The sequence below is a fragment of the Pseudophryne corroboree genome, chromosome 3 (genome assembly GCF_028390025.1).
Source record: "Pseudophryne corroboree isolate aPseCor3 chromosome 3, aPseCor3.hap2, whole genome shotgun sequence".
Classification (NCBI taxonomy): Eukaryota; Metazoa; Chordata; class Amphibia; order Anura; family Myobatrachidae; genus Pseudophryne; species Pseudophryne corroboree.
The window spans coordinates 737539787-737567145 of NC_086446.1; the positions used below are offsets into that span (position 1 = coordinate 737539787).

The 27359-nt window shown below is 48.9% G+C and overlaps 1 protein-coding gene across 5 annotated transcripts in view; it reads left to right on the forward strand.

Annotated features, from left to right (window-relative positions):
* The window catches only part of DHX32 (DEAH-box helicase 32 (putative)), a 251606-nt gene that overhangs the window by 136140 nt on the left and 88107 nt on the right, over positions 1-27359 (forward strand). For all 5 annotated transcript variants that reach the window (XM_063962228.1, XM_063962230.1, XM_063962229.1 and 2 more), the window contains exon 6: positions 8313-8412. In XM_063962228.1, coding sequence (XP_063818298.1) covers positions 8313-8412 — 100 coding nt within the window. The remainder of the gene's footprint in view (positions 1-8312; positions 8413-27359) is intronic.

A 27359-nucleotide genomic window follows, 5' to 3' on the forward strand; every position in this document is an offset into this window, starting at 1 on the left:
ACGACATGAGACAGCCGACAAATCAATTAGTGCCTGTTCAGGCGTCTCAGACACCGTCAGGGGCGCTAAAACGCCCGTTACCTCAGATGGTCGACACAGACCCTGACACGGATACTGAATCCAGTGTCGACGGTGACGAGACAAACGTAATGTCCAGTAGGGCCACACGTTACATGATCATAAAGCGTGGGTTTCCCCCGATAAAAAACTGCTGATTTCTAATAAATTATTGGCACTATACCCTTTCCCGCCAGAGGTTAGGGCACGTTGGGAAACACCCCCTAGGGTAGATAAGGCGCTCACACGCTTATCAAAACAAGTGGCGTTACCGTCTCCTGATACGGCCGCTCTCAAGGAACCAGCTGATAGAAGGCTGGAAAATATCTTAAAAGGTATATACACACATACCGGTGTTATACTGCGACCAGCGATCGCCTCAGCCTGGATGTGCAGCGCTGGAGTGGCTTGGTCGGATTCCCTGACTGAAAATATTGATACCCTGGATAGGGACAGTATATTATTAACTATAGAGCATTTAAAGGATGCATTACTATATATGCGAGATGCACAGAGGGATATTTGCACCCTGGCATCTAGAGTAAGTGCGATGTCCATTTCTGCCAGAAGAACGTTATGGACGCGACAGTGGTCAGGTGATGCGGATTCCAAACGACATATGGAAGTATTGCCGTATAAAGGGTCGGTCTATCTTACCTGGTGGCCACAGCAACGGCTGGAAAATCCACCTTTTTACCCCAGGTCACCTCTCAGCAGAAAAAGACACCGTCTTTTCAAACCCAGTCCTTTCGTCCCTATAAGGGCAAGAGGGAAAAAGGCCGCTCGTTCCTGCCCCGGGGCAGAGGAAGGGGAAAAAGACTGCACCATGCAGCCTCTTCCCAGGAGCAGAAGCCCTCCCCCGCTTCTGCCAAGTCCTCAGCATGACGCTGGGGCTCTGCAAGCAGACTCGGGCACGGTGGGGGGCCGTCTCAAGAATTTCAGCGCGCAGTGGGCTCACTCGCAAGTGGACCCCTGGATCCTGCAGGTAGTATCACAGGGGTACAAATTGGAATTCGAGACGTCTCCCCCTCGCCGGTTCCTGAAGTCTGCTCTACCAACGTCTCCCTCCGACAGGGAGGCAGTATTGGAAGCTATTCACAAGCTGTATTCCCAGCAGGTGATAATCAAGGTACCCCTCCTACAACAGGGAAAGGGGTATTATTCCACGCTGTTTGTGGTACCGAAGCCGGACGGCTCGGTGAGACCAATTTTAAATCTAAAATCTTTGAACACTTACATAAAAAGGTTCAAATTCAAGATGGAGTCACTCAGAGCAGTGATAGCGAACTTGGAAGAAGGGGACTATATGGTATCTCTAGACATCAAGGATGCTTATCTCCATGTCCCAATCTACCCTTCTCACCAAGGGTACCTCAGGTTTGTGATACAAAACTGTCATTATCAGTTTCAGACGCTGCCGTTTGGATTGTCCACGGCACCACGGGTCTTTACCAAGGTAATGGCCGAGATGATGATTCTTCTTCGAAGAAAAGGCGTATTAATTATCCCTTACTTGGACGATCTCCTGATAAGGGCAAGGTCCAGGGAACAGTTAGAGGTCGGAGTAGCACTATCTCAGGTAGTGCTACGTCAGCACGGGTGGATTCTAAATATCCCAAAATCACAGCTGATTCCAACAACACGTCTACTGTTCCTAGGGATGATTCTGGACACAGTCCAGAAAAAGGTGTTTCTCCCGGAGGAGAAGGCCAGGGAGTTATCCGAGCTAGTCAGGAACCTCCTAAAACCAGGACAAGTGTCAGTGCATCAGTGCACGAGAGTCCTGGGAAAAATGGTGGCTTCTTACGAAGCGATTCCATTCGGAAGATTCCATGAAAGAACTTTTCAGTGGGATCTGCTGGACAAATGGTCCGGATCGCATCTTCAGATGCATCAGCGGATAACCCTATCTCCAAGGACAAGGGTATCTCTCCTGTGGTGGTTACAGAAGGCTCATCTTCTAGAGGGCCGCAGATTCGGCATTCAGGATTGGATGTTGGTAACCACGGATGCCAGCCTGAGAGGCTGGGGAGCAGTCACACAGGGAAGAAATTTCCAGGGCTTGTGGTCAAGCATGGAAACGTCTCTTCACATAAATATCCTAGAGCTAAGGGCCATTTACAATGCTCTAAGTCAAGCAAGGCCTCTGCTTCAGGGTCAACCGGTATTGATCCAGTCGGACAACATCACGGCTGTCGCCCACGTAAACGGACAGGGCGGCACAAGAAGCAGGAGGGCAATGGCAGAAGCTGCAAGGATTCTCCGCTGGGCGGAAAATCATGTGATAGCACTGTCAGCAGTGTTCATTCCGGGAGTGGACAACTGGGAAGCAGACTTCCTCAGCAGACACGACCTCCACCCGGGGGAGTGGGGACTTCATCCAGAAGTCTTCCAAGTGATTGTAAACCGTTGGGAAAAACCAAAGGTGGACATGATGGCGTCCCGTCTCAACAAGAAACTGGACAGATATTGCGCCAGGTCAAGGGACCCTCAGGCAATAGCGGTGGACGCTCTGGTAACTCCGTGGGTGTTCCAGTCGGTATATGTGTTCCCTCCTCTTCCTCTCATACCAAAAGTACTGAGAATCATAAGAAGGAGAGGAGTAAGAACGATACTCGTGGCTCCGGATTGGCCAAGAAGAACTTGGTACCCGGAGCTGCAAGAGATGCTCACGGAGGACCCGTGGCCTCTACCTCTAAGGAAGGACCTGCTCCAGCAGGGACCTTGTCTGTTCCAAGACTTACCGCGGCTGCGTTTGACGGCATGGCGGTTGAACGCCGGATCCTGAAGGAAAAAGGCATTCCAGATGAAGTCATCCCTACCCTGATCAAGACCAGGAAGGATGTAACTGCAAAACATTATCATCGCATTTGGCGAAAATATGTTGCGTTGTGTGAGGCCAAGAAGGCCCCTACGGAGGAATTTCAACTGGGTCGTTTCCTACATTTCCTGCAAGCAGGATTGTCTATGGGCCTAAAATTAGGATCCATTAAGGTTCAAATTTCGGCCCTGTCGATCTTCTTCCAGAAAGAACTGGCTTCAGTGCCTGAAGTTCAGACGTTTGTCAAAGGGGTACTGCATATACAGCCTCCTTTTGTGCCTCCAGTGGCACCTTGGGATCTCAATGTAGTTTTAGGGTTCCTAAAATCACATTGGTTTGAACCACTTGCCACAGTGGATTTGAAATATCTCACATGGAAAGTGGTAATGCTGTTGGCCCTGGCTTCAGCCAGGCGCGTATCAGAATTGGCGGCTTTATCCTATAAAAGCCCTTACCTGATATTTCATTCGGATAGGGCGGAATTGAGGACTCGTCCTCAATTTCTCCCTAAGGTGGTTTCAGCGTTTCACATGAATCAACCTATTGTGGTACCTGTGGCTACTAGGGACTTGGAGGACTCCAAGTTGCTGGACGTAGTCAGGGCCCTGAAAATATATGTTTCCAGGACGGCTGGAGTCAGAAAATCTGACTCGCTGTTTATACTGTATGCACCCAACAAGCTGGGTGCTCCTGCTTCTAAGCAGACGATTGCTCGTTGGATTTGTAGTACAATTCAACTTGCACATTCTGTGGCAGGCCTGCCACAGCCAAAATCTGTAAAAGCCCATTCCACAAGGAAGGTGGGCTCATCTTGGGCGGCTGCCCGAGGGGTCTCGGCTTTACAACTTTGCCGAGCAGCTACTTGGTCAGGGGCAAACACGTTTGCTAAATTCTACAAATTTGATACCCTGGCTGAGGAGGACCTGGAGTTCTCTCATTCGGTGCTGCAGAGTCATCCGCACTCTCCCGCCCGTTTGGGAGCTTTGGTATAATCCCCATGGTCCTTACGGAGTTCCCAGCATCCACTAGGACGTCAGAGAAAATAAGAATTTACTTACCGATAATTCTATTTCTCATAGTCCGTAGTGGATGCTAGGCGCCCATCCCAAGTGCGGATTGTCTGCAATACTTGTATATAGTTATTGTTCCAAACAAATCGGGTTGTTTATTGTTGGAAGCCATCTTTTCAGAGGCTCCTACGGTTATCATACTGTTAACTGGGTTCAGATCACGAGTTGTACGATGTGATTGGTGTGGCTGGTATGAGTCTTACCCGGGATTCAAGATCCTTCCTTATTATGTACGCTCGTCCGGGCACAGTATCTTAACTGAGGCTTGGAGGAGGGTCATAGGGGGAGGAGCCAGTGCACACCAGCTAGTCTAAAGCTTTTACTTTTTGTGCCCAGTCTCCTGCGGAGCCGCTATTCCCCATGGTCCTTACGGAGTTCCCAGCATCCACTACGGACTATGAGAAATAGAATTATCGGTAAGTAAATTCTTATTTTTTTTTATTTTTTCATTCACTATCCATGTCACAAACTATTACCTTTAGTAACCTTGTGGCGAGTGAACAAATTTCAACAAATTTTGAAAACAAATGTTTAAAAACAAAATAACCCAAAAATATTTTTTTATATGTCGACTTTTTGACCCTGTCAGACTTTTAAGTGTTGACCATAATGGTGACTGTCTATCTAATGACTGTCTATCTTTTAACCCGTCTAGCTGTCACGGGCTGCGGCCAGTGTCTCTGGCAGCGCCCAGTTGTTGCTAGGCGACCGGGGCGCTTGCATCCTTCCGCTCCCCATCCGCCGGCTCCATGGCAAACAGGACGCCGGGCCAGCGCAGCGGAAGGGGTTGCTTAACAGCGGGGACGCCCAAGGCTTTTGTGAGACTCGCAGGAAGTTGGTGGACATGCAGGAGCACTGCTGCAGGGGATCTTTAATTAGGGGAAGCTTGGCCGTACTATGGTTCTGATTGGTTAATGTTCTCTTTTATATTCCCTGCCTGTCTATCATTCCTTGCTGGTCATAGTTTCCTGGCTGCAGCGGGAGCCCTTGTCTCTTGGTACTAGTTCTGGCCTGTGGATACCTCACCTGGTTACCTACTATAGTCCACTGCAGTGTCCTGTGTCCAGCTCAGTGTCAGCTGCATAGTCTGTCATGTTTATCATCTATCATTTCAGTAGTTACGAGTCTCTGTGTTTAACTCCTCCTGCATTTCTTCTGTATCCCTACTACCTCTAGCTCCACCTGTTGGTTTAATATCCTCGGTGTTCTATGCTCTCTCTTTCTCTCTAAACTTACTAGCTCCTATACCATCCGTTTTGTCTCTCTCCCATCTTTATATCCTTGGCTCTCCTGACTTTCCATGGCACCGTAGTGTCATTCTCTTTCTTTTCTATTTGTCTTTGTGCCTCTCTCCTCCTCTTTTAGGTTCATCTTCCTGTCGGCATTGATTCAGGTCACTCTGAGTTAAGCTCTGATTACCACCAGTGGCATAAGTCCTGGTGGCATCCCAGTACTGGTAGGCACATCACGTCTTCTGGGAAAAGTGGCTATTATAGGCTAGAAGACCTGCTGATGTGTTCTACGAGTCTTAACCTGTTGTGTACAGGGGTCACTGCCTAGACGATCTCCGAAGTCTCCTTGGAAAGAAGATTCCTCAGTTGTAACACTAGCTTGTATATGACACCCCTATTAGGAAACACCTTCTATACATCTATACATGGTGTTTCCTATCTGGAACAAGCTTTGGAAAGTTTTGCATTGCTGAGCTTGATGCACATGGAGAATGCAGTCAGACCTCCGAAAACGGCATTTTTTTGAAGGTTTGTCCGCATTTTTGAGGATCGTGCATTCCGACCCTGTGTATTTAAACTGTTTCTAGACAATGTACGTTATTGGGGGTTTTTTGTGTGTTAACATTACTGTTGGTAATACAAGTTTGTGTGTGGGGGGGGGGGGGAATAAATAAAGTTATTGAATTACAAAAATGATAGGTACCTGCAACAGGAACATTTTTAAATCTTCATCAAAATCTTTATTCGTGTTAGACAAATAGTACATATAAATGGGGGGGGGGGGGGGTCAATGTGACTTTAAACTGAAGAGAGCCTGAACCATTAGTAATGAGCCGAGCGCTTTCACAGAGAAACACTAAAATTAATTTCTGTGCAGAGCTTTCCATCAACTGGATGACGGTGGTTAAAAAACGTCCAATGTCGGAGACGTATTTAAGTGGAATGACTTATACCGTGAAGCCGCAAACTACAATCTAAAAGAAAATAATGTCCCAGACTCTAGTCATCCGTCTGCTCACTCCCGCTACCCTTGGTGTTTATCAGGCTGACAGGAACAATTGCTCCTGATATTTTCTTGTTGCGTCTTGTGTATCATAAAATGAAGTACATCAGGCTGCACCAAAATACTGTGAAACTAATGAGCGCGGAAAAGCATTGAGCAACGGGGCACTAATGACTGAGAGACTGAAGCGGTTTGTGCCGCTCAGCTGGCCTCTTTCCCAGTGACAGCCGGCCACTGTAATCCACTTTATCGAAATACCTCACAGGGCAGCATGAGATGTACAGTAGCTTCGCTCATTTACATTAGTGCATATCGATCTCAATTTCCATCCCCTCTCTCTCTAGCGAGCCTGGAGTGATCAATCCCTTCAAGGGATAATGCGAACACACACACACAGGTCTGCGCTCTACGCCTGGTAAATGTTTCCTGACACGCCGAGTGCTGAAAGCATCGGATTGGGAATTTAAAGAGCTGCGGCCTGCCTGCCCACACAGTAATTTTATTTCAGCTTTTCAATGTTCAGCCTGCTGGTTGTTTGGTATTATTTATAAAATGAGCGCACCGCTTGCTGTATTTCTTTTATTAATTCAATATATTTTAGCATAGGAATATCTGGGCCACCGTGCTGTGCAGCTGTAGAGTTTAAAATGTACATTTCAAGGGTATTGTAGCAGATTGTGGGCCGATAGTTTAGGTACATCTCCGATATTTGTTGATTGCGCATGTGCGGATCAGGTCTTGCGCTGTCAGACGCAGTGCGGCTGCAGACATCCGGTGACTGGCGGTGGGGGTCATTTTACAAAACGGGGGCGTGCCAGCCCTGTTTTGTAGGTGTACCAAATCTGCATCACTCAGGGGCGTTTCAACAGAGGAGGGGGCCCGTGTGCACCTCCGAGTGGGCCCACTCCTCTGTACATCGTTGTAGACTACGGCATTGTGCTGGAGTCTCCTGCGCATGCGCAGGTCTCCGGAAAGATGTTAGAGTAGGAATAAAAAATAAACATCCTCTATCATAGGAGGTGACTGACTGTATTTCATCTGTCCTTCAGGAGTTTTTATATATCATCATACCCAGCTTTCTTCTGGGTTATTTTGCCATCCATGCTGTTATACGAGGAGGGAAAGGTGTTTGGGAGTAAAAAGCTGAATGGCATACACAGACCAGTGACATAGTTGTCTAAAGACATAGGGGGATATTCAATTGTTTGAAAAGTCGGTTGGGTGTCTGTTTTTTCCTGTCTATTAGATAGGAAAAAAACAGGACACCCAACTGACTTTTCAAACAATTGAATACCCCCCATAAAGTTCCTTTTTATCACTGTATGAGTATTGCTAAAAGCCCGGGATAACGGGCAATGTGTAACACAAGACTTCAGAAGTATACTGAAGTATTCAATATAACTATTGGCGTTTCTATAATGGGTGCAGTGTGTGCGGTGCACCCAGGCCCCTGAGTCCCGGGGGGCCCACACCACACACACTGCACCCATTTCTCCTATACTTACCTTTCCGGAGTCCATCACTGACCGTGTGTGGGCCCCCTCCTCTCCCGTAGTTGTCGCACCGCTGCTGGCGCACTGACAACTAGAGACTCTGGCACTGTGCAAGAGTCTACCAACGCTCAGAGCGCTAGCAGCGGCGCAACGGCTACGGGAGAGGAGGGGGCCCACACACGGAGTCTGCACCCGTGTCCCCTCCTCTCTAGAGACGCCCCTGAATATAACAGAGGCTTTAAAAGCGGAGGTCACATATAACAGGTGCAGTAATAAGCTGGCGGGTGATACTTTTCAGCCTCTGTGGTTTACATTGGCATAATTAGCCCAATTATTAAGGGGGAGATGTCTCAAAACTTCAAGAGAGATAAAGTGGAGAAGTTGCCAAAAGTAACCAATCAGCTTCTTGCTATTAATTATCTGGCTCAGTTTATAATATGATGATTGCAGATTGGTTGCTTTAGGCAAATGCTCCACTTTATCTTTTACAAAGGTTTCATACATCTCTCCCCAAGTGTAATAAAGATGCTGAATTATTATTTTTTCTGCTCTGTATTGGTTCCGTTGCTGAGTGAGTCTACATCAAGCGAATGGAACTGCCTGTAGACTTTTCCTATTGTCCTTTGTGCGTTCTAGGTATATAACACCAGGATCCGGGCAGAATCTCTTATCGTGCAGCCAATAAGCCAGATCCGTGCCGAGATGAGGAAGCAGATTCTGGGCACATGTCCTGCAGGTAATATATCAAAACTAAAATGAATAATAATCGCTATTATTATTTATTATTATCATTACAATGTTTTATTTCTAATACACCACAAGAGTTCCGAAGTGCCAAACGTAGGCAAGCCAATAATGGTTATAGAGTGAACAATATTGCTAGATACAGACAATAAACTTGCATAATCACCACTGCAAATTGCGGTTCGATTCTCCAGAAATCCGCATCCACCCGAATCTTGTTAATCTGAACTGAGCCAAAAACCGATCCTTATCCGCCAAGGAGATCCAATCCAAACAGAGTTCCAGTTTAAATCTTCCCACGGTTCAGAATTTGGATTTTAAATCCGGATTTCAGGCTTTGGATTGCAAATATTACATGATTTTAGCTGGGTTTTTTTTATTGATTTTTATCAATGATTATCGTTTTGTTTGTTTTATCGATTTTTAAACTGAACCGAAATCTGAATCCCAACCAAAACACCTGATGGTGGTTTTGTCAAAACCAAAACACAATGATGAATTAAAACCAAAAGCAAAACACGAGGGCCCTGCTCGCAGGAGCTTACATTCTAAGGCCTCTACAAACTTACTGTGAAATATTTTTCAGAAGATGAAGGGTATATTTACTAAAATGCGTGTTTTAGAAGTGGGGATGTTGCCCATAGCAACCAATCAGATTCAATTTATGTAGCACCTTCTAGAAAATGATAGCTAGAATCTGACTGGATATTGGCCCTCATTCCGAGTTGATCGCTCGCTAGCTGCTTTTTGCAGCAGTGCAAACGCTAAGCCGCCGCCCTCTGGGAGTGTATCTTAGCTTAGCAGAAGTGCGAACGAAAGGATCGCAGTATTGCTACAAAAAAAGTTTGAGTAGCTTGAGACTTACTCCTAGCTAGCGATCACTTCAGTCTGCTTAGTTCCTGTTTTGACGTCACAAACACACCCTGCGTTCGGCCAGCCACTCCCCCGTTTCCCCAGGCACGCCTGCATTTGTATCTGACACGCCTGTGTTTTTCAGCACACTCCCGGAAAACGGTCAGTTACCTCCCAGACACACCCCATTCCTGTCAATCACTCACCGATCAGCAGTGCGACTGAAAAGCGTCGCTAGACCTTGTGTGAAACTGCCTCGGCTTTTGTGAAAGTACGTCGCGCGTGCCATATGCATGCGCAGAAATGCCGATTTCTCTATCGTCCTAAGTGGATGCTGGGGTTCCTGAAAGGACCATGGGGAATAGCGGCTCCGCAGGAGACAGGGCACAAAAAAGTAAAGCTTTACTAGGTCAGGTGGTGTGCACTGGCTCCTCCCCCCATGACCCTCCTCCAGACTCCAGTTAGATTTTGTGCCCGAACGAGAAGGGTGCAATCTAGGTGGCTCTCCTAAAGAGCTGCTTAGAGAAAGTTTAGTTTAGGTTTTTTTTTACTTTACAGTGAGTCCTGCTGGCAACAGGATCACTGCAACGAGGGACTTAGGGGAGAAGTAGTAAACTCACCTGCGTGCAGAGTGGATTTGCTGCTTGGCTACTGGACACCATTAGCTCCAGAGGGATCGAACACAGGCCCAGCCATGGAGTCCGGTCCCGGAGCCGCGCCGCCGACCCCCTTGCAGATGCTGAAGCGTGAAGAGGTCCAGAAACCGGCGGCTGAAGACTCCTCAGTCTTCATAAGGTAGCGCACAGCACTGCAGCTGTGCGCCATTTTCCTCTCAGCACACTTCACACGGCAGTCACTGAGGGTGCAGAGCGCTGGGGGGGGGCGCTCTGAGAGGCAAATAAAAACCTTATAAAAGGCTAAAAATACCTCACATATAGCCCACAGGGGCTATATGGAGATATTTAACCCCTGCCTGACTAAAATAATAGCGAGAGAAGAACCCGCCGAGAAAGGGGCGGGGCCTATCTCCTCAGCACACGGCGCCATTTTCTGTCACAGCTCCGCTGGTCAGGACGGCTCCCAGGTCTCTCCCCTGCACTGCACTACAGAAACAGGGTAAAACAGAGAGGGGGGGCACATTAATGGCTATATATTGTATATATTAAAGCAGCTATAAGGGAGCACTTAATTATAAGGCTATCCCTGTTATATATAGCGCTTTTTGGTGTGTGCTGGCAGACTCTCCCTCTGTCTCCCCAAAAGGGCTAGTGGGTCCTGTCTTCATTAGAGCATTCCCTGTGTGTTTGCTGTGTGTGTCGGTACGTGGTGTCGACATGTATGAGGACGATATTGGTGTGGAGGCGGAGCAATTGCCAAATATGCAGATGTCACCCCCCAGGGGGTCGACACCAGAATGGATGCCTTTATTTGTGGAATTACGTGATAGTTTATCTTCACTTAAACAGTCGGTTGAGGACATGAGGCGGCCGGACAATCAATTAATGCCTGTCCAGGCGCCTCAAACACCGTCAGGGGCTGTAAAACGCCCTTTGCCTCAGTCGGTCGACACAGACCCAGACACAGGCACTGATTCTAGTGACGACGGTGGAAATTCAAACGTATTTTCCAGTAGGGCCACACGTTATATGATTTTGGCAATGAAGGAGACGTTACATTTAGCTGATACTACAGATACCGTAAAACAGGGTATTATGTATAGTGTGAAAAAACTACCAACAGTTTTTCCTGAATCAGAAGAGTTAAATGACGTGTGTGATGAAGCGTGGGTTGCTCCTGATAGAAAGTTGATAATTTCAAAAAAAATTATTGGCATTATACCCTTTCCCGCCAGAGGTTAGGGCGCGCTGGGAAACACCCCCTAAGGTGGACAAGGCGCTCACACGCTTATCTAAACAAGTGGCGTTACCCTCTCCTGAGACGGCCGCACTTAAGGATCCATCAGATAGGAGGATGGAAGTTATTCAAAAGAGTATATACACACATGCAGGTGTTATACTACGACCAGCTATAGCAACTGCCTGGATGTGCAGTGCTGGAGTAGTTTGGTCAGAATCCCTGATTGAAAATATTGATACCCTAGATAGGGACAAGGTTTTGCTGTCGTTAGAACAAATAAAGGATGCATTTATCTATATGCGTGATGCACAGAGAGATATCTGCACACTGGCATCTCGAGTGAGTGCTATGTCCATTTCAGCCAGAAGAGCCTTATGGACACGACAGTGGACAGGTGATGCGGATTCAAAACGTCATATGGAAGTTTTGCCGTATAAAGGGGAGGAGTTATTTGGAGTCGGTCTATCAGACTTGGTGGCCACGGCTACTGCCGGGAAATCCACCTTTTTACCTCAAGTCACTCCCCAACAGAAAAAGGCACCGACCTTTCAACCGCAGCCCTTTCGCTCCTACAAAAATAAGAGAGCAAAGGGCTTGTCGTACCTGCCACGAGGCAGAGGCAGAGGGAAGAGACACCAACAGGCAGCTCCTTCCCAGGAACAGAAGCCCTCCCCGGCTCCTGCAAAAACTTCAGCATGACGCTGGGGCCTCTCAAGCGGACTCGGGGACAGTGGGCGGCCGTCTCAAAAATTACAGCGCGCAGTGGGCTCACTCGCAGGTAGACCCCTGGATCCTGCAGATAATATCTCAGGGGTACAGGTTGGAATTAGAGACGGATCCTCCTCATCGTTTCCTGAAGTCTGCGTTACCAACCGTCTCGTCCGAAAGGGAGATGGTTTTGGACGCCATTCACAAGCTGTACTCTCAGCAGGTGATAGTCAAAGTACCCCTCTTACAACAAGGAAAGGGGTATTATTCCACTCTATTTGTGGTACCGAAGCCGGATGGCTCGGTAAGGCCTATTCTAAATCTAAAGTCCTTGAACATCTACATAAAAAAGTTCAAGTTCAAGATGGAGTCACTCAGAGCAGTGATAGCGAACCTGGAAGAAGGGGACTTTATGGTATCCTTGGACATCAAGGATGCGTATCTCCACGTTCCGATTTACCCCGCACACCAGGGGTACCTCAGGTTCGTTGTTCAAAACTGTCACTATCAGTTTCAGACGCTGCCGTTCGGATTGTCCACGGCGCCTCGGGTCTTTACCAAGGTAATGGCCGAGATGATGATTCTTCTTCGAAGAAAAGGCGTATTAGTTATCCCATACTTGGACGATCTCCTGATAAGGGCAAGGTCCAGAGAACAGCTGGAGACAGGATTAGCACTATCTCAAGAGGTGCTAAGACAACACGGGTGGATTCTGAATATTCCAAAATCCCAATTAATCCCGACAACTCGTCTGCTGTTCCTAGGAATGATTCTGGACACGGTCCAGAAAAAGGTTTTCCTTCCCGAGGAAAAAGCCAAGGAGTTATCCGACCTGGTCAGGAACCTCCTAAAACCAGGAAAGGTGTCAGTACATCAATGCACAAGAGTCCTGGGAAAAATGGTGGCTTCTTACGAAGCAATTCCATTCGGCAGATTCCATGCAAGAATATTCCAAAGGGATCTGTTGGACAAATGGTCAGGGTCGCATCTGCAGATGCACCTGCGAATAACCCTGTCACCAAAGACAAGGGTGTCACTTCTGTGGTGGTTGCAGAAGGCTCACCTATTAGAAGGCCGCAGATTCGGCATTCAGGATTGGATCCTGGTGACCACGGACGCCAGCCTGAGAGGCTGGGGAGCAGTCACACAAGGAAGAAACTTCCAGGGAGTATGGACGAGCCTGGAAAAGTCTCTTCACATAAACATTCTGGAACTAAGAGCAATCTACAATGCTCTAAGCCAGGCGGAACTTCTCCTGCAAGGGAAGCCGGTGTTGATTCAGTCGGACAACATCACGGCGGTCGCCCATGTAAACAGGCAGGGCGGCACAAGAAGCAGGAGTGCAATGGCAGAAGCTGCCAAGATTCTTCGCTGGGCGGAGAATCACGTGATAGCACTGTCAGCAGTGTTCATCCCGGGCGTGGACAACTGGGAAGCAGACTTCCTCAGCAGACACGATCTTCATCCGGGAGAGTGGGGTCTACATCCAGAGGTCTTCAACATGTTAATAGACCGTTGGGAAAGACCAATTGTAGACATGATGGCGTCTCGCCTCAACAAGAAACTGGACAAATATTGCGCCAGGTCAAGAGATCCACAGGCAATAGCTGTGGACGCACTGGTAACTCCTTGGGTGTACCAGTCAGTGTATGTGTTTCCTCCTCTGCCGCTCATACCAAAGGTATTGAAGATCATACGGCAAAGAAGAGTAAGAACAATACTAGTGGTTCCGGATTGGCCGAGAAGAACTTGGTACCCGGAACTTCAAGAGATGCTCACGGACGAACCGTGGCCTCTACCTCTGAGAAGGGACCTGCTACAGCAGGGTCCCTGTCTCTTTCAAGACTTACCGCGGCTGCGTTTGACGGCATGGCGGTTGAACGCCAGATCCTAAAAGGGAAAGGCATTCCAGAAGAAGTCATTCCTACCTTGATTAAGGCACGGAAGGAAGTCACCGTGAAACATTATCACCGCATTTGGCGAAAATATGTTGCGTGGTGCGAGGATCGGAGTGTTCCGACGGAGGAATTTCAACTGGGTCGTTTCCTACATTTCCTACAATCAGGATTGTCTATGGGTCTCAAATTGGGATCCATTAAGGTTCAAATTTCGGCCCTGTCAATATTCTTCCAAAAAGAATTGGCCTCTGTCCCTGAGGTCCAGACTTTTGTCAAAGGAGTACTGCATATACAGCCTCCTGTGGTGCCTCCGGTGGCACCGTGGGATCTAAATGTAGTTTTAGATTTCCTCAAATCCCATTGGTTTGAACCATTGAAAAAGGTGGATTTGAAATATCTCACATGGAAAGTGACTATGTTACTGGCCCTGGCTTCTGCCAGGAGAGTATCTGAATTGGCGGCTTTATCTTATAAAAGCCCTTATCTAATCTTCCATTCGGATAGGGCAGAACTGCGGACTCGTCCGCATTTTCTCCCTAAAGTGGTATCAGCATTTCATCTGAACCAACCTATTGTGGTGCCTGCGGCCACTAGCGACTTGGAGGACTCCAAGTTGTTGGACGTTGTCAGAGCTTTAAAAATATACATTTCAAGGACGGCTGGAGTCAGAAAATCTGACTCGCTGTTTATACTGTATGCACCCAACAAGTTGGGCGCACCTGCTTCTAAGCAGTCGATTGCTCGTTGGATTTGTAACACAATTCAACTTGCACATTCTGTGGCAGGCCTGCCACAGCCTAAAACTGTAAAAGCCCACTCCACAAGGAAGGTGGGCTCATCTTGGGCGGCTGCCCGAGGGGTCTCGGCATTACAACTCTGCCGAGCAGCTACGTGGTCGGGGGAGAACACGTTTGTAAAATTTTACAAATTTGATACCCTGGCAAAGGAGGACCTGGAGTTCTCTCATTCGGTGCTGCAGAGTCATCCGCACTCTCCCGCCCGTTTGGGAGCTTTGGTATAATCCCCATGGTCCTTTCAGGAACCCCAGCATCCACTTAGGACGATAGAGAAAATAAGAATTTACTTACCGATAATTCTATTTCTCGGAGTCCGTAGTGGATGCTGGGCGCCCATCCCAAGTGCGGATTATCTGCAATACTTGTACATAGTTATTGTTAACTAATTCGGGTTATTGTTAAGGAGCCATCTTTAAGAGGCCCTTTCTGTTATCATACTGTTAACTGGGTTTAGATCACAAGTTGTACGGTGTGATTGGTGTGGCTGGTATGAGTCTTACCCGGGATTCAAAATGCCTCCCTTATTGTGTATGCTCGTCCGGGCACAGTACCTAACTGGAGTCTGGAGGAGGGTCATGGGGGGAGGAGCCAGTGCACACCACCTGACCTAGTAAAGCTTTACTTTTTTGTGCCCTGTCTCCTGCGGAGCCGCTATTCCCCATGGTCCTTTCAGGAACCCCAGCATCCACTACGGACTCCGAGAAATAGAATTATCGGTAAGTAAATTCTTATTTTTTAGCCTGATCGCTGCGCTGCGAACAACGGCAGCTAGCGATCAACTCGGAATGACCCCCATTGGGGGAAACTAGTATGATGGGGTATAGATGGGGTCCAAAGAAGCCAGTGCACTTTACATTTTCTTCACTGGGTGTGTTTGCTCCTCCCCTCTATGCCCCCTCCCACAGGCAGTTAAAAAAAAAAAAAAAGTGCCCACATGAGCGGATGCACACTCTGCTAGCTCCAGAGAGTCTTCTTCAATTTCATGTATTAGTGTTATTGTGATTACAGAGCTGACAGTCTCACTGGGGATGTGCAGCTCTAGGTGTGCTGGTATTTCTCTTTCTCTGTGTCTCCTCTCTCACATACAGTAGGAAAAGCAGGCTTGCATTATAAATGTGTATGTGTATGTTTTGCACTTACTGTGAAATATGGGTAAGCACAAGCTGTGTAGTATCTGTCACACCAGATTCTTTCCATTGTCTAATGACTTTGTTTCCTGTGAGCAATGTAGTCAGTCTTCACAAATTAGTGAAGAGGCTGGGGGAGAGGGTACAGAGCCCCACTGGTTAGGGTCTCTTAAAACTATGATGTCAGATATGTCATCCCAGCTCACTGCTAATGTGCAGTAGACTCAACTACTGCAACAAGCTGTTGCAGATTTAGCTGCTAGGGCTGATGCACAGCCCCTCCCCTCCCCCCTCTCCCCCCCCCCTCTCTCATGCAGGTCCCAGAAGCGTGGTTCACCTGCTCTGCTTTCTGATACTGATGATGATGTCCAGGATGATGGGGATGACCCGGACCCCGTTAGTGGGGATCCCGATTCTACTCTGGGTATTGAACCCCTCATTTTGGCTATAAGGGATGTGTTGCAGCTCCCTCTAGAGGACGCTGCTTCACAGCAGTCATTTTTCTTTATACAAAACAAGCCCAATGTCACTTTCCCTGAATCTCTAGAGTTAGATGACTTATTCAAACAGGCCTGGAAGAATCCAGACAAAAAATTCCAAGTGTCCAAAAAGTTTTTGTGCACTTTCCCATTTGCTCCTCAAGGTAGAAAATTTTGGGAGGAACCCCCTGGGGTGGATGTCTCCGTCTCTCGCCTGTCTAAAAAGGTGGTGCTGCCGGCCCCAGGCTCCTTTACCATGAAGGATCCTGGGGTTAGGAAGATAGAGACTACCCTAAAATCTATTTACACTGCAGCCGGCCTTTCTCAAGGACCGGTCACTGCGGGTTGCTGGAGGACCCGTGCGATTCATTCTTGGGCTATGCAAATTCAGGGGGGCCTCTCGAGGGATATGCCCTTAGTTACCATGGTTACCCTCCTGAAACATATTCAGGATACTACCCGTGTCCTCTGTGATTCCCTCAAGGAGATGGGGAACATCAATGCTCGTACGTCGGCCATGGCGGTGTAGGAGCACAGGGCCTTGTGGTTGCGTCAGTGGATTGCGGACGTGGAATCCAAACGTAATGTGAAGTCCCTCCCCTTTTCCTGGGAATGGCTTTTTGGGGTTGAGTTGGATGCTTGGATTTCCAAAGTTACTGCCAGGAAATCCACGTTTCTACCCTCTGGGGCCCCACCGGCGAGACGTTCCTGTCCGGGACCATCTGTCCAATGCGGCTAGAGGTACCAGAGGTAAGTCCAGGAAACCTGCAAGTACCAAGTACCAGTTCTCAGGAACAGTCCACCAGTTCTGCTTCCACTAAAGCCTCCGCATGATGGTGCCAACCCACCCCGAGGGGATCTCGAGGTGGGAGCAAGACTGCGTCACTTCAGCCGCGTCTGGGAGACCTCCTGCCAGGATGCCTGGGTCAGGGAGCTCGTTTCTCAGGGCTACAAGCTGGAGTTCAACAGTACAAGCCCCCCTCCCCCCAACGATTTTTCAAATCAGGCTTACCAGCTTTGGAGGATATGCAAGTTACGTTACAAGTTACAACAGGCTATCCGAAAATTGGTCCAGTCCCACCTCATTGTTCCAGTACCTCTACCGCAACTCGGCAAGGATTTTTACTCAAATCTGTTTGTGGTGCCGAAGCCAGACTGTTCGGTCAGACCCATTCTGAATCTGAAATCCTTAAATCCTTATTTAAAGGTGTTCAAGATGGAATCCCTGCGTGCAGTAATTGCGGGCCTGGGAGACCAGGAATTTATGGTCTCCTTGGATATCAAAGACGCCTATCTCCATATTCCGATTTGGTCTCCGCATCAGGCGTACCTGCGGTTTGCCCTGCTGGACGATCACTTCCAATTCCAGGCACTACCCTTTGGCCTGTCAACAGCCCCGAGGGTATTCACGAAGGTGATGGCGGAGATGATGCTTCAACTCCGGATCCAAGGGATCAATGTGGTGCCTTATCTAGACAATCTTCTGATAAAGGCAAGATCCAGGGAACTTTTGTTGCTCCATATCGACCGCACCATCCGTCTTCTGTCCGACCATGGGTGGATCCTCAACTTACAGAAGTCCTACCTGGAGCCGACTCAGAGGCTCCTGTTCCTGGGGATGTTGCTGGATACTGTGGCCCAGAAGGTGTTTCTATCAGAGGACAAGGCAAAAACGCTTCAGGAAATGGCCCACATGGTGCTCCGACCTACTCGAGTGTCCGTACATCTTTGCATAAGATTATTAGGAAAGATGGTTGCCTCATACGAGGCGACCCAGTGTGGGAGGTTCCATGCCAGAACGCTTCAGTTGGATCTCCTGAGCAAGTGGTCCGGATCACATCTCCAGATGCACTGGAAGATTCAGCTGTCACCTCAGGCCAGGATTTCACTTGTGTGGTGGCTCCAGTCCTCCTGTCTCCTGGAGGGTAGGAGTTTCGAAATCCAGGATTGGACCCTCACGACGGATGCGAGGATTGGGAGCTGTCACCCAGGGGGCACAGTTCCAGGGCAGGTGGTCATCCCACGAAAGCCTCCTTCCAATCAACATTCTGGAACTTCGGGCGATCTACAATGCTCTGCTTCAGGCGTCTCCTCTGCTCCGGAATCACGCAATCCAGGTACAGTCGGGCAACGCAACGGCAGTGGCGTATATCAAACAACAAGGAGGGACAAAAAGCAGAGCCTGCATGCGAGAGGTGTCAAAGAGACTCCTCTTGGCGGAAAGAAATGCAAGAGCCATGTCAGCGATCTTCATTCCGGGGATGGACATCTGGGAGGCGGACTTCCTGAGTCGTCACGATCTCCACCCGGGAGAGTGGGGGCTCCACCATCTGGTGTTCCAGCAGATCATCGACTGGTGGACATGATAGACATGATGGCTTCTCGTCTCAAAAAGACATGATGGCTTCTGGTCTCAACAAGAAACTTCCCTGGTATTGCTCACGGACCAGGGAATTAGACGCACTGGCGTCGCCTTGGCTGTACCGGCTGGTTTACCTGTTTCCTCCAATCCCATTGCTCCCAAGGGTGCTAAAGCAGATCAGGAATCGGGGTGTCCAGGCAATTCTGATTGCCCCGGATTGGCCTCGGAGGGCGTGGTACGCAGATCTTCTGGACATGTCCATCAAAGTCCCTTGGCCTCTACCACTCAGAAGAGATCTTCTTCAACAAGGACTGTACATCTGCCTGGACTTACGGCGACTTCATTTGACGGCATGGAGATTGAGCGGAACATCCTAGCTCACAAGGGCCTTTCCAAGAAGGTTATCGCAACCATGGTTCAGGCCAGGAAACCTGTGTATCAAAACACTATCATCATATCTGGAGGATATATGTCTCTTGGTGCAGGGATGCACGTATCCGCCTGCAGAGTTTCACTTGGGACGTTTCCTGCAGGCTGGTGTGGATAAGGGCATACGTCTGGGTTCCATTAAGGTCCAGATTTCAACTCTCTCAATTTTCTTTCAGAAGAAATTGGCAGTGTTGCCGGAAGTTCAGACCTTCTTGCAAGGGGTTCTCCACATACAACCTCCCTTTGTATTGCCTATGGCGCCCTGGGATTTGGATGTAGTGTTGAAATTTCTACAGTCCTCCTGGTTTGAACCTCTGCTGACGGTAGAAGACAAGTACCTCACGTGGAAGACTGTGATGTTACTGGCCCTGGCTTTTGCTCGATGTGTCTCGGAATTGGGGGCCTTATCGTGTAAGTCCGTACTAAGTCTTTTACGAGGACCGAGTGGAGCTCCGGACTAGACAGCAGTTCCTGCCGAAGGTTGTCTCCGCGTTTCACCTGAATCAACCTATTGTAATTCCGTCCAGTTCTGTCACTTCTGCTCCTGCGGAGGCATTGGATGCTGGGCGTTCCTTGAAGATTTATGTCAAGCGCACGGCTCGGGTCAGAAAAACGGATTCCTTGTTCGTGCTCTTTGATGCACAGAAAAAGGGTTGCCCTGCTTCAAAGCAGTCTATTGCCCGTTGGATTAGGCTTACTATCCAACATGCCTATGTGTCGGCAGCCTTACCTGTTCCTCAGTCTCTGAAGGCCCACTCTACTAGATCAGTGGGCTCTTCCTGGGCGGCTGCCCGTGGATTCTCAGCCTAGCAACTATGCCGAGCTGCTACATGGTCGGGAAGAACACCTTTGTGAAGTTCTACAAGTTTGATACCCTGGCCAAAGAGGATACCCAGTTTGGGCAGGCGGTGCTGCAGCAGTCTCCGCACGTTCCCGCCCGTTCTGGAAGCTTTGGGTACGTCCCCATCGTACTAGTTTCCCCCCAATATCCCTTATGGATGCTAGAGAAAATAGGATTTTAGTACCTACCGGTAAATCCTTTTCTTGTAGTTCATAAGGGATATGGGGGGGGGTCATTCCGAGTTGATTGTAGCTGTGCTAAATTTAGCACAGCTACGATCATCTTCCCTGACATGCGGGGGCACGCCCAGCACAGGGCTAGTCCGCCCCGCATGCCAGTCCGGACCCCCCCCCCTCCCGGGACAAATACAAAAGCATTGCACAGCCGCGATGCCTATGTATTTAAGGAGTAACTCCCGGCCAGCGCAGCTCCTGCGGCTGGCCGGGAGTTAATTGTCGCCGTCACTGGCCGTAGCGGCTGCGTGAGACGTCACGCAACCACCGCGGCCCGCCCCCCCAATGGTCCGGCCACGCCTGCGTTGGCCGGACCGCTCCCCCTAAACGGCGGCTTAACGCTGCCGTTCAGCCCCCTCCTGCCCAGCAACCGCCTCTGGCAACGAAAGCTGCCATGCGCTGGCGCACTGCGGCACCAGCGCATGCGCAGTTCCGACCCGATCGCTGCGCTGCGACAAACTGCAGCGAGTGATCAGGTCGGAATGACCCCCATTGGGCGCCCGCCACAGTGCGTGGACTTTTCTGCAGGTTCTTGTTCTATAGTTACCTGTTCAGCTGTTGCTGTTGTTGTTTCCAGCCGTTGCTGGTTGTTATATGTTGTGGTGTGCTGGTGTGTAAATCTCACCACCCTTAGTTATCATGTTCTTTCTCTTTTATATATGTCCTTTCTCCTTCAGGCACGTTTTTTTACCTATAACTGCCTGTGGGAGGGGGCATAGAGGAGAGGAGCCAAAAAATCCTATTTTTTCCAATAAATGTTTATTTGAATTTCGGCATAATAAACATTGCATAAATAGTAAACATAGTAAACATATAGGCAGGTAATACAGGGAAACACAGTGCACATAAATGGGTGTAGTATGGTAGGCCGGCGGTCGGGCTCCCGGCGAGCAGCATACCGGCGCCGGGAGCCCGACCGCCGGCTTACCGACAGTGTGGCGAGCGCAAATGAGCCCCACGCTATTTTATTCTCCCTCCAGGTGGGTCGTGGACCCCCACGAGGGAGAATAAGTGTCGGTATGCCGGCTGTCGGGATTCCGGCGCCGGTATACTGTGCGCCGGGATCCCGACAGCCAGCATACTGAAGACCACCCCACATAAATAAAGCATCGCTATTGGTCAGAAATATGCCGCACAGAAATAGACAATCAATACCTGAATTATCATCCCATAAATTCAATCAACCTGTTAATCACATAGCAATTCCTGCCTAAACTACAATAATCCTTGCAAATGAGCAAAGAAAAGAAGACAAAAGAGAAAGTAGAAGGAAAGAGAGAGAGAGAGAGAGAAACTAGAGGAAGGGGAGAGAGGTTAGGGTTGTGTGGTATTTCTACCATCTGATCAAACCTGACAATTCTCATCAAATCATCATTAAGCAGTAAGACTAGATAGAGGACCTGATAGGTAAGACTCATTCTTAGGTCATATGCATTAAGTATGCCTGTGAGGACTTGAAATCAAGCCAAGAAAACCAAGTTGCCATAAATCCCTGTCGACTTTCTGGTGTCACCCGTAATTCGTCCATTGACATATACATGTCTATTCTACTGAACCACTCCTTCACAGTAGGTGGAGTAGTGCTCTGCCAACGAACAGGGATAACCGCTTTAGCTGCACTATTACGGAACTTTAATCGGGATTTTTTATATGTTGCTAGAGAACCTGCAACTAAGTTAAGAAGCCAGAAGGCGGGCTCTGAAGGAACTTCAGTACCCACGATAAACCCAGAGATTGAAATAACTTTGTTCCAAACGGGGCGAAGTAAGCAACAGTCCCACCAGATATGTAGTGGGAGCCCGTGTCGTTGTTACACAGCCAACACAAACATTTCTCTATCGTCCTAGTGGATGCTGGGGTTCCTGAAAGGACCATGGGGAATAGCGGCTCCGCAGGAGACAGGGCACAAAAAGTAAAGCTTTCCGATCAGGTGGTGTGCACTGGCTCCTCCCCCTATGACCCTCCTCCAAGCCTCAGTTAGATTTTTGTGCCCGGCCGAGAAGGGTGCAATCTAGGTGGCTCTCCTAAAGAGCTGCTTAGAGAAAGTTTAGCTTAGGTTTTTTATTTTACAGTGAGTCCTGCTGGCAACAGGATCACTGCAACGAGGGACTTAGGGGAGAAGAAGTGAACTCACCTGCGTGCAGGATGGATTGGCTTCTTGGCTACTGGACATCAGCTCCAGAGGGACGATCACAGGTACAGCCTGGATGGTCACCGGAGCCTCGCCGCCGGCCCCCTTGCAGATGCTGAAACATGAAGAGGTCCAGAATCGGCGGCAGAAGACTCCTCAGTCTTCTAAAGGTAGCGCACAGCACTGCAGCTGTGCGCCATTTTCCTCTCAGCACACTTCACACGGCAGTCACTGAGGGTGCAGGGCGCTGGGAGGGGAGCGCCCTGGGAGGCAAATGAAAACCTATTTGGCTAAAAAATACCTCACATATAGCCTCCGGGGGCTATATGGAGATATTTAACCCCTGCCAGAATACACTAAAGAGCGGGAGACGAGCCCGACGAAAAAGGGGCGGGGCCTATCTCCTCAGCACACAGCGCCATTTTCCTTACACAGCTCCGCTGGTCAGGACGGCTCCCAGGTCTCTCCCCTGCACTGCACTACAGAAACAGGGTAAAACAAGAGAGGGGGGGCAAAATAGTGGCAAAAATTATATTATAAAAGCAGCTATACAGGGAGCACTTATTATAAGGCTATCCCTGTCATATATAGCGCTTTTGGTGTGTGCTGGCACACTCTCCCTCTGTCTCCCCAAAGGGCTAGTGGGGTCCTGTCTTCGTGTAGAGCATTCCCTGTGTGTCTGCTGTGTGTCGGTACGTGTGTGTCGACATGTATGAGGACGATATTGGTGTGGAGGCGGAGCAATTGCCAAATATGGGGATGTCACCTCCTAGGGGGTCGACACCAGAATGGATGCCTTTATTTATGGAATTACGGGATAGTGTCAACACGCTAAAGCAGTCGTTTGACGACATGAGACGGCCGGACAATCAGTTAGTGCCTGTCCAGGCGCCTCAAACACCGTCAGGGGCTGTAAAACGCCCTTTGCCTCAGTCGGTCGACACAGACCCAGACACAGGCACTGATTCCAGTGGCGACGGTGACGAATCAACCGTATTTTCCAGTAGGACCACACGTTATATGATTTTGGCAATGAAGGAGGCGTTACATTTAGCTGATACTACAGGTACCACTAAACAGGGTATTATGTGGGGTGTGAAAAAACTACCTATAGTTTTTCCTGAATCAGAAGAACTAAATGATGTATGTGATGAAGCGTGGGTTGCCCCCGATAAAAAGATGCTAATTTCAAAGAAGTTATTGGCTTTATACCCTTTCCCGCCAGAGGTTAGGGCGCGCTGGGAAACACCTCCTAGGGTGGACAAGGCGCTCACACGCTTATCTAAACAAGTGGCGTTACCCTCTCCTGAGACGGCCGCACTTAAAGATCCAGCAGATAGGAGGATGGAAAATATCCAAAAAAGTATATACACACATACAGGTGTTATACTACGACCAGCTATAGCGACAGCCTGGATGTGCAGTGCTGGAGTAGCTTGGTCAGAGTCCCTGATTGAAAATATTGATACCCTGGATAGGGACAATGTTTTACTGTCTTTAGAGCAAATAAAGGATGCATTTCTTTATATGCGTGATGCACAGAGGGATATCTGCACACTGGCATCACGGGTAAGTGCTATGTCCATTTCGGCCAGAAGAAGTTTATGGACGCGACAGTGGTCAGGCGATGCGGACTCAAAACGGCATATGGAAGTTTTGCCGTATAAAGGGGAGGAGTTATTTGGAGTCGGTCTATCAGATTTGGTGGCCACGGCTACAGCCGGGAAATCCACCTTTTTACCTCAAGCTACTCCCCAACAGAAAAAGACACCGACTTTTCAACCGCAGCCCTTTCGTTCCTTTAAAAACAAGAGAGCAAAGGGATATTCATATCTGCCACGAGGCAGAGGAAGGGGGAAGAGACACCAACAGGCAGCTCCTTCCCAGGAACAGAAGCCCTCCCCCGCTTCTACAAAAGCCTCAGCATGACGCTGGGGCTTCTCAAGCGGACTCGGGGGCGGTGGGCGGTCGTCTCAAGAATTTCAGCGCGCAGTGGGCTCACTCGCAGGTAGATCCCTGGATCCTGCAGATAATATCTCAGGAGTACAGGTTGGAACTAGAGACAGATCCGCCTCGCCGTTTCCTGAAGTCTGCTTTACCAACGTCCCCCTCCGAAAGGGAGACGGTTTTGGAAGCCATTCACAAGCTGTACTCTCAGCAGGTGATAGTCAAGGTACCTCTTCTACAACAGGGAAAGGGGTATTATTCCACTCTATTTGTGGTACCGAAGCCGGACGGCTCGGTAAGACCTATTCTAAATCTGAAGTCCTTGAACCTGTACATAAAGAAGTTCAAGTTCAAAATGGAGTCACTCAGAGCAGTGATAGCGAACCTGGAAGAAGGGGACTTTATGGTGTCCTTGGACATCAAGGATGCGTACCTCCACGTTCCAATTTACCCCTCACACCAGGGGTACCTCAGGTTCGTTGTACAAAACTGTCACTATCAGTTTCAGACGCTGCCGTTCGGATTGTCCACGGCACCTCGGGTCTTTACAAAGGTAATGGCCGAGATGATGATTCTTCTTCGAAGAAAAGGCGTATTAATTATCCCATACTTGGACGATCTCCTAATAAGGGCAAGGTCCAGAGAACAGCTAGAGATGGGATTAGCACTGTCTCAAGAAGTGCTAAAACAGCACGGCTGGATTCTGAATATTCCAAAATCCCAGTTAATGCCGACAACTCGTCTGCTGTTCCTAGGGATGATTCTGGACACGGTTCAGAAAAAGGTTTTTCTCCCGGAGGAAAAAGCCAAGGAGTTATCCGAGCTTGTCAGGAACCTCCTAAAACCAGGAAAGGTGTCTGTACATCAATGCACAAGAGTCCTGGGAAAAATGGTGGCTTCTTACGAAGCAATTCCATTCGGCAGATTCCATGCACGAATTTTCCAGAGGGATCTGTTGGACAAATGGTCAGGGTCGCATCTTCAGATGCACCAGCGGATAACCCTGTCTCCAAGGACAAGGGTATCTCTTCTGTGGTGGTTGCAGAGTGCTCATCTATTGGAGGGCCGCAGATTCGGCATACAGAATTGGATCCTGGTGACCACGGACGCCAGCCTGAGAGGCTGGGGAGCAGTCACACAAGGAAGAAACTTCCAGGGAGTGTGGACGAGCCTGGAAACGTCTCTTCACATAAACATTCTGGAACTAAGAGCAATCTACAATGCTCTAAGCCAGGCAGAACCTCTGCTTCAAGGAAAACCGGTGTTGATCCAGTCGGACAACATCACGGCAGTCGCCCATGTAAACAGACAGGGCGGCACAAGAAGCAGGAGTGCAATGGCAGAAGCTGCAAGGATTCTTCGCTGGGCAGAGAATCATGTGATAGCACTGTCAGCAGTGTTCATCCCGGGAGTGGACAACTGGGAAGCAGACTTCCTCAGCAGACACGACCTTCACCCGGGAGAGTGGGGACTTCATCCGGAAGTCTTCCACATGCTGGTAACCCGTTGGGAAAGACCAATGGTGGACATGATGGCGTCTCGCCTCAACAAAAAACTGGACAGGTATTGCGCCAGGTCAAGAGATCCGCAGGCAATAGCTGTGGACGCGCTGGTAACGCCTTGGGTGTACCAGTCGGTGTATGTGTTTCCTCCTCTGCCTCTCATACCAAAAGTATTGAGAATTATACGGCAAAGAGGCGTAAGAACGATACTAGTGGTTCCGGATTGGCCAAGAAGGACTTGGTACCCGGAACTTCAAGAGATGATCACGGAAGATCCGTGGCCTCTACCTCTAAGGAGGGACTTGCTTCAGCAGGGTCCCTGTCTGTTTCAAGACTTACCGCGGCTGCGTTTGACGGCATGGCGGTTGAACGCCGGATCCTAAAGGAAAAAGGCATGCCGGAAGAAGTCATTCCTACTTTGATTAAAGCAAGGAAGGAAGTAACCGTGCAACACTATCACCGCATTTGGCGAAGATATGTTGCGTGGTGCGAGGATCGGAGTGCTCCGACGGAGGAATTTCAACTGGGTCGATTCCTACATTTCCTGCAATCAGGATTGTCTATGGGTCTCAAATTGGGATCTATTAAGGTTCAAATTTCGGCCCTGTCGATTTTCTTTCAAAAAGAATTGGCTTCAGTTCCTGAAGTCCAGACTTTTGTTAAGGGAGTGCTGCATATACAGCCTCCTGTGGTGCCTCCAGTGGCACCGTGGGATCTCAATGTGGTTTTGGAATTTCTAAAATCTCATTGGTTTGAACCACTAAAAAAGGTGGATTTAAAATATCTCACATGGAAAGTGACCATGTTACTAGCCTTGGCTTCGGCCAGGAGAGTGTCAGAACTGGCAGCTTTATCTTACAAAAGCCCATATCTGATTTTCCATTCGGACAGGGCAGAACTGCGGACTCGTCCGCATTTTCTCCCTAAGGTGGTGTCAGCATTTCATCTGAACCAGCCTATTGTAGTGCCTGCGGCTACAAGTGACTTGGAGGACTCCAAGTTACTGGACGTTGTCAGAGCATTAAAAATATATATTGCAAGGACAGCTGGAGTCAGAAAATCTGACTCTTTGTTTATATTGTATGCACCCAACAAGATGGGTGCTCCTGCGTCTAAGCAGACGATTGCTCGTTGGATCTGTAGCACAATCCAACTTGCACATTCTGTGGCAGGCCTGCCACAGCCTAAATCTGTAAAGGCCCACTCCACAAGGAAGGTGGGCTCATCTTGGGCGGCTGCCCGAGGGGTCTCGGCATTACAACTTTGCCGAGCAGCTACGTGGTCAGGGGAGAACACGTTTGTAAAATTTTACAAATTTGATACTCTGGCTAAGGAGGACCTGGAGTTCTCTCATTCGGTGCTGCAGAGTCATCCGCACTCTCCCGCCCGTTTGGGAGCTTTGGTATAATCCCCATGGTCCTTTCAGGAACCCCAGCATCCACTAGGACGATAGAGAAAATAAGAATTTACTTACCGATAATTCTATTTCTCGGAGTCCGTAGTGGATGCTGGGCGCCCATCCCAAGTGCGGATTATCTGCAATAATTGTACATAGTTATTGTTAACTAATTCGGGTTATTGTTTAGGAAGCCATCTTTCAGAGGCTCCTCTGTTATCATACTGTTAACTGGGTTTGATCACAAGTTGTACGGTGTGATTGGTGTGGCTGGTATGAGTCTTACCCGGGATTCAAAATTCCTCCCTTATTGTGTACGCTCGTCCGGGCACAGTACCTAACTGAGGCTTGGAGGAGGGTCATAGGGGGAGGAGCCAGTG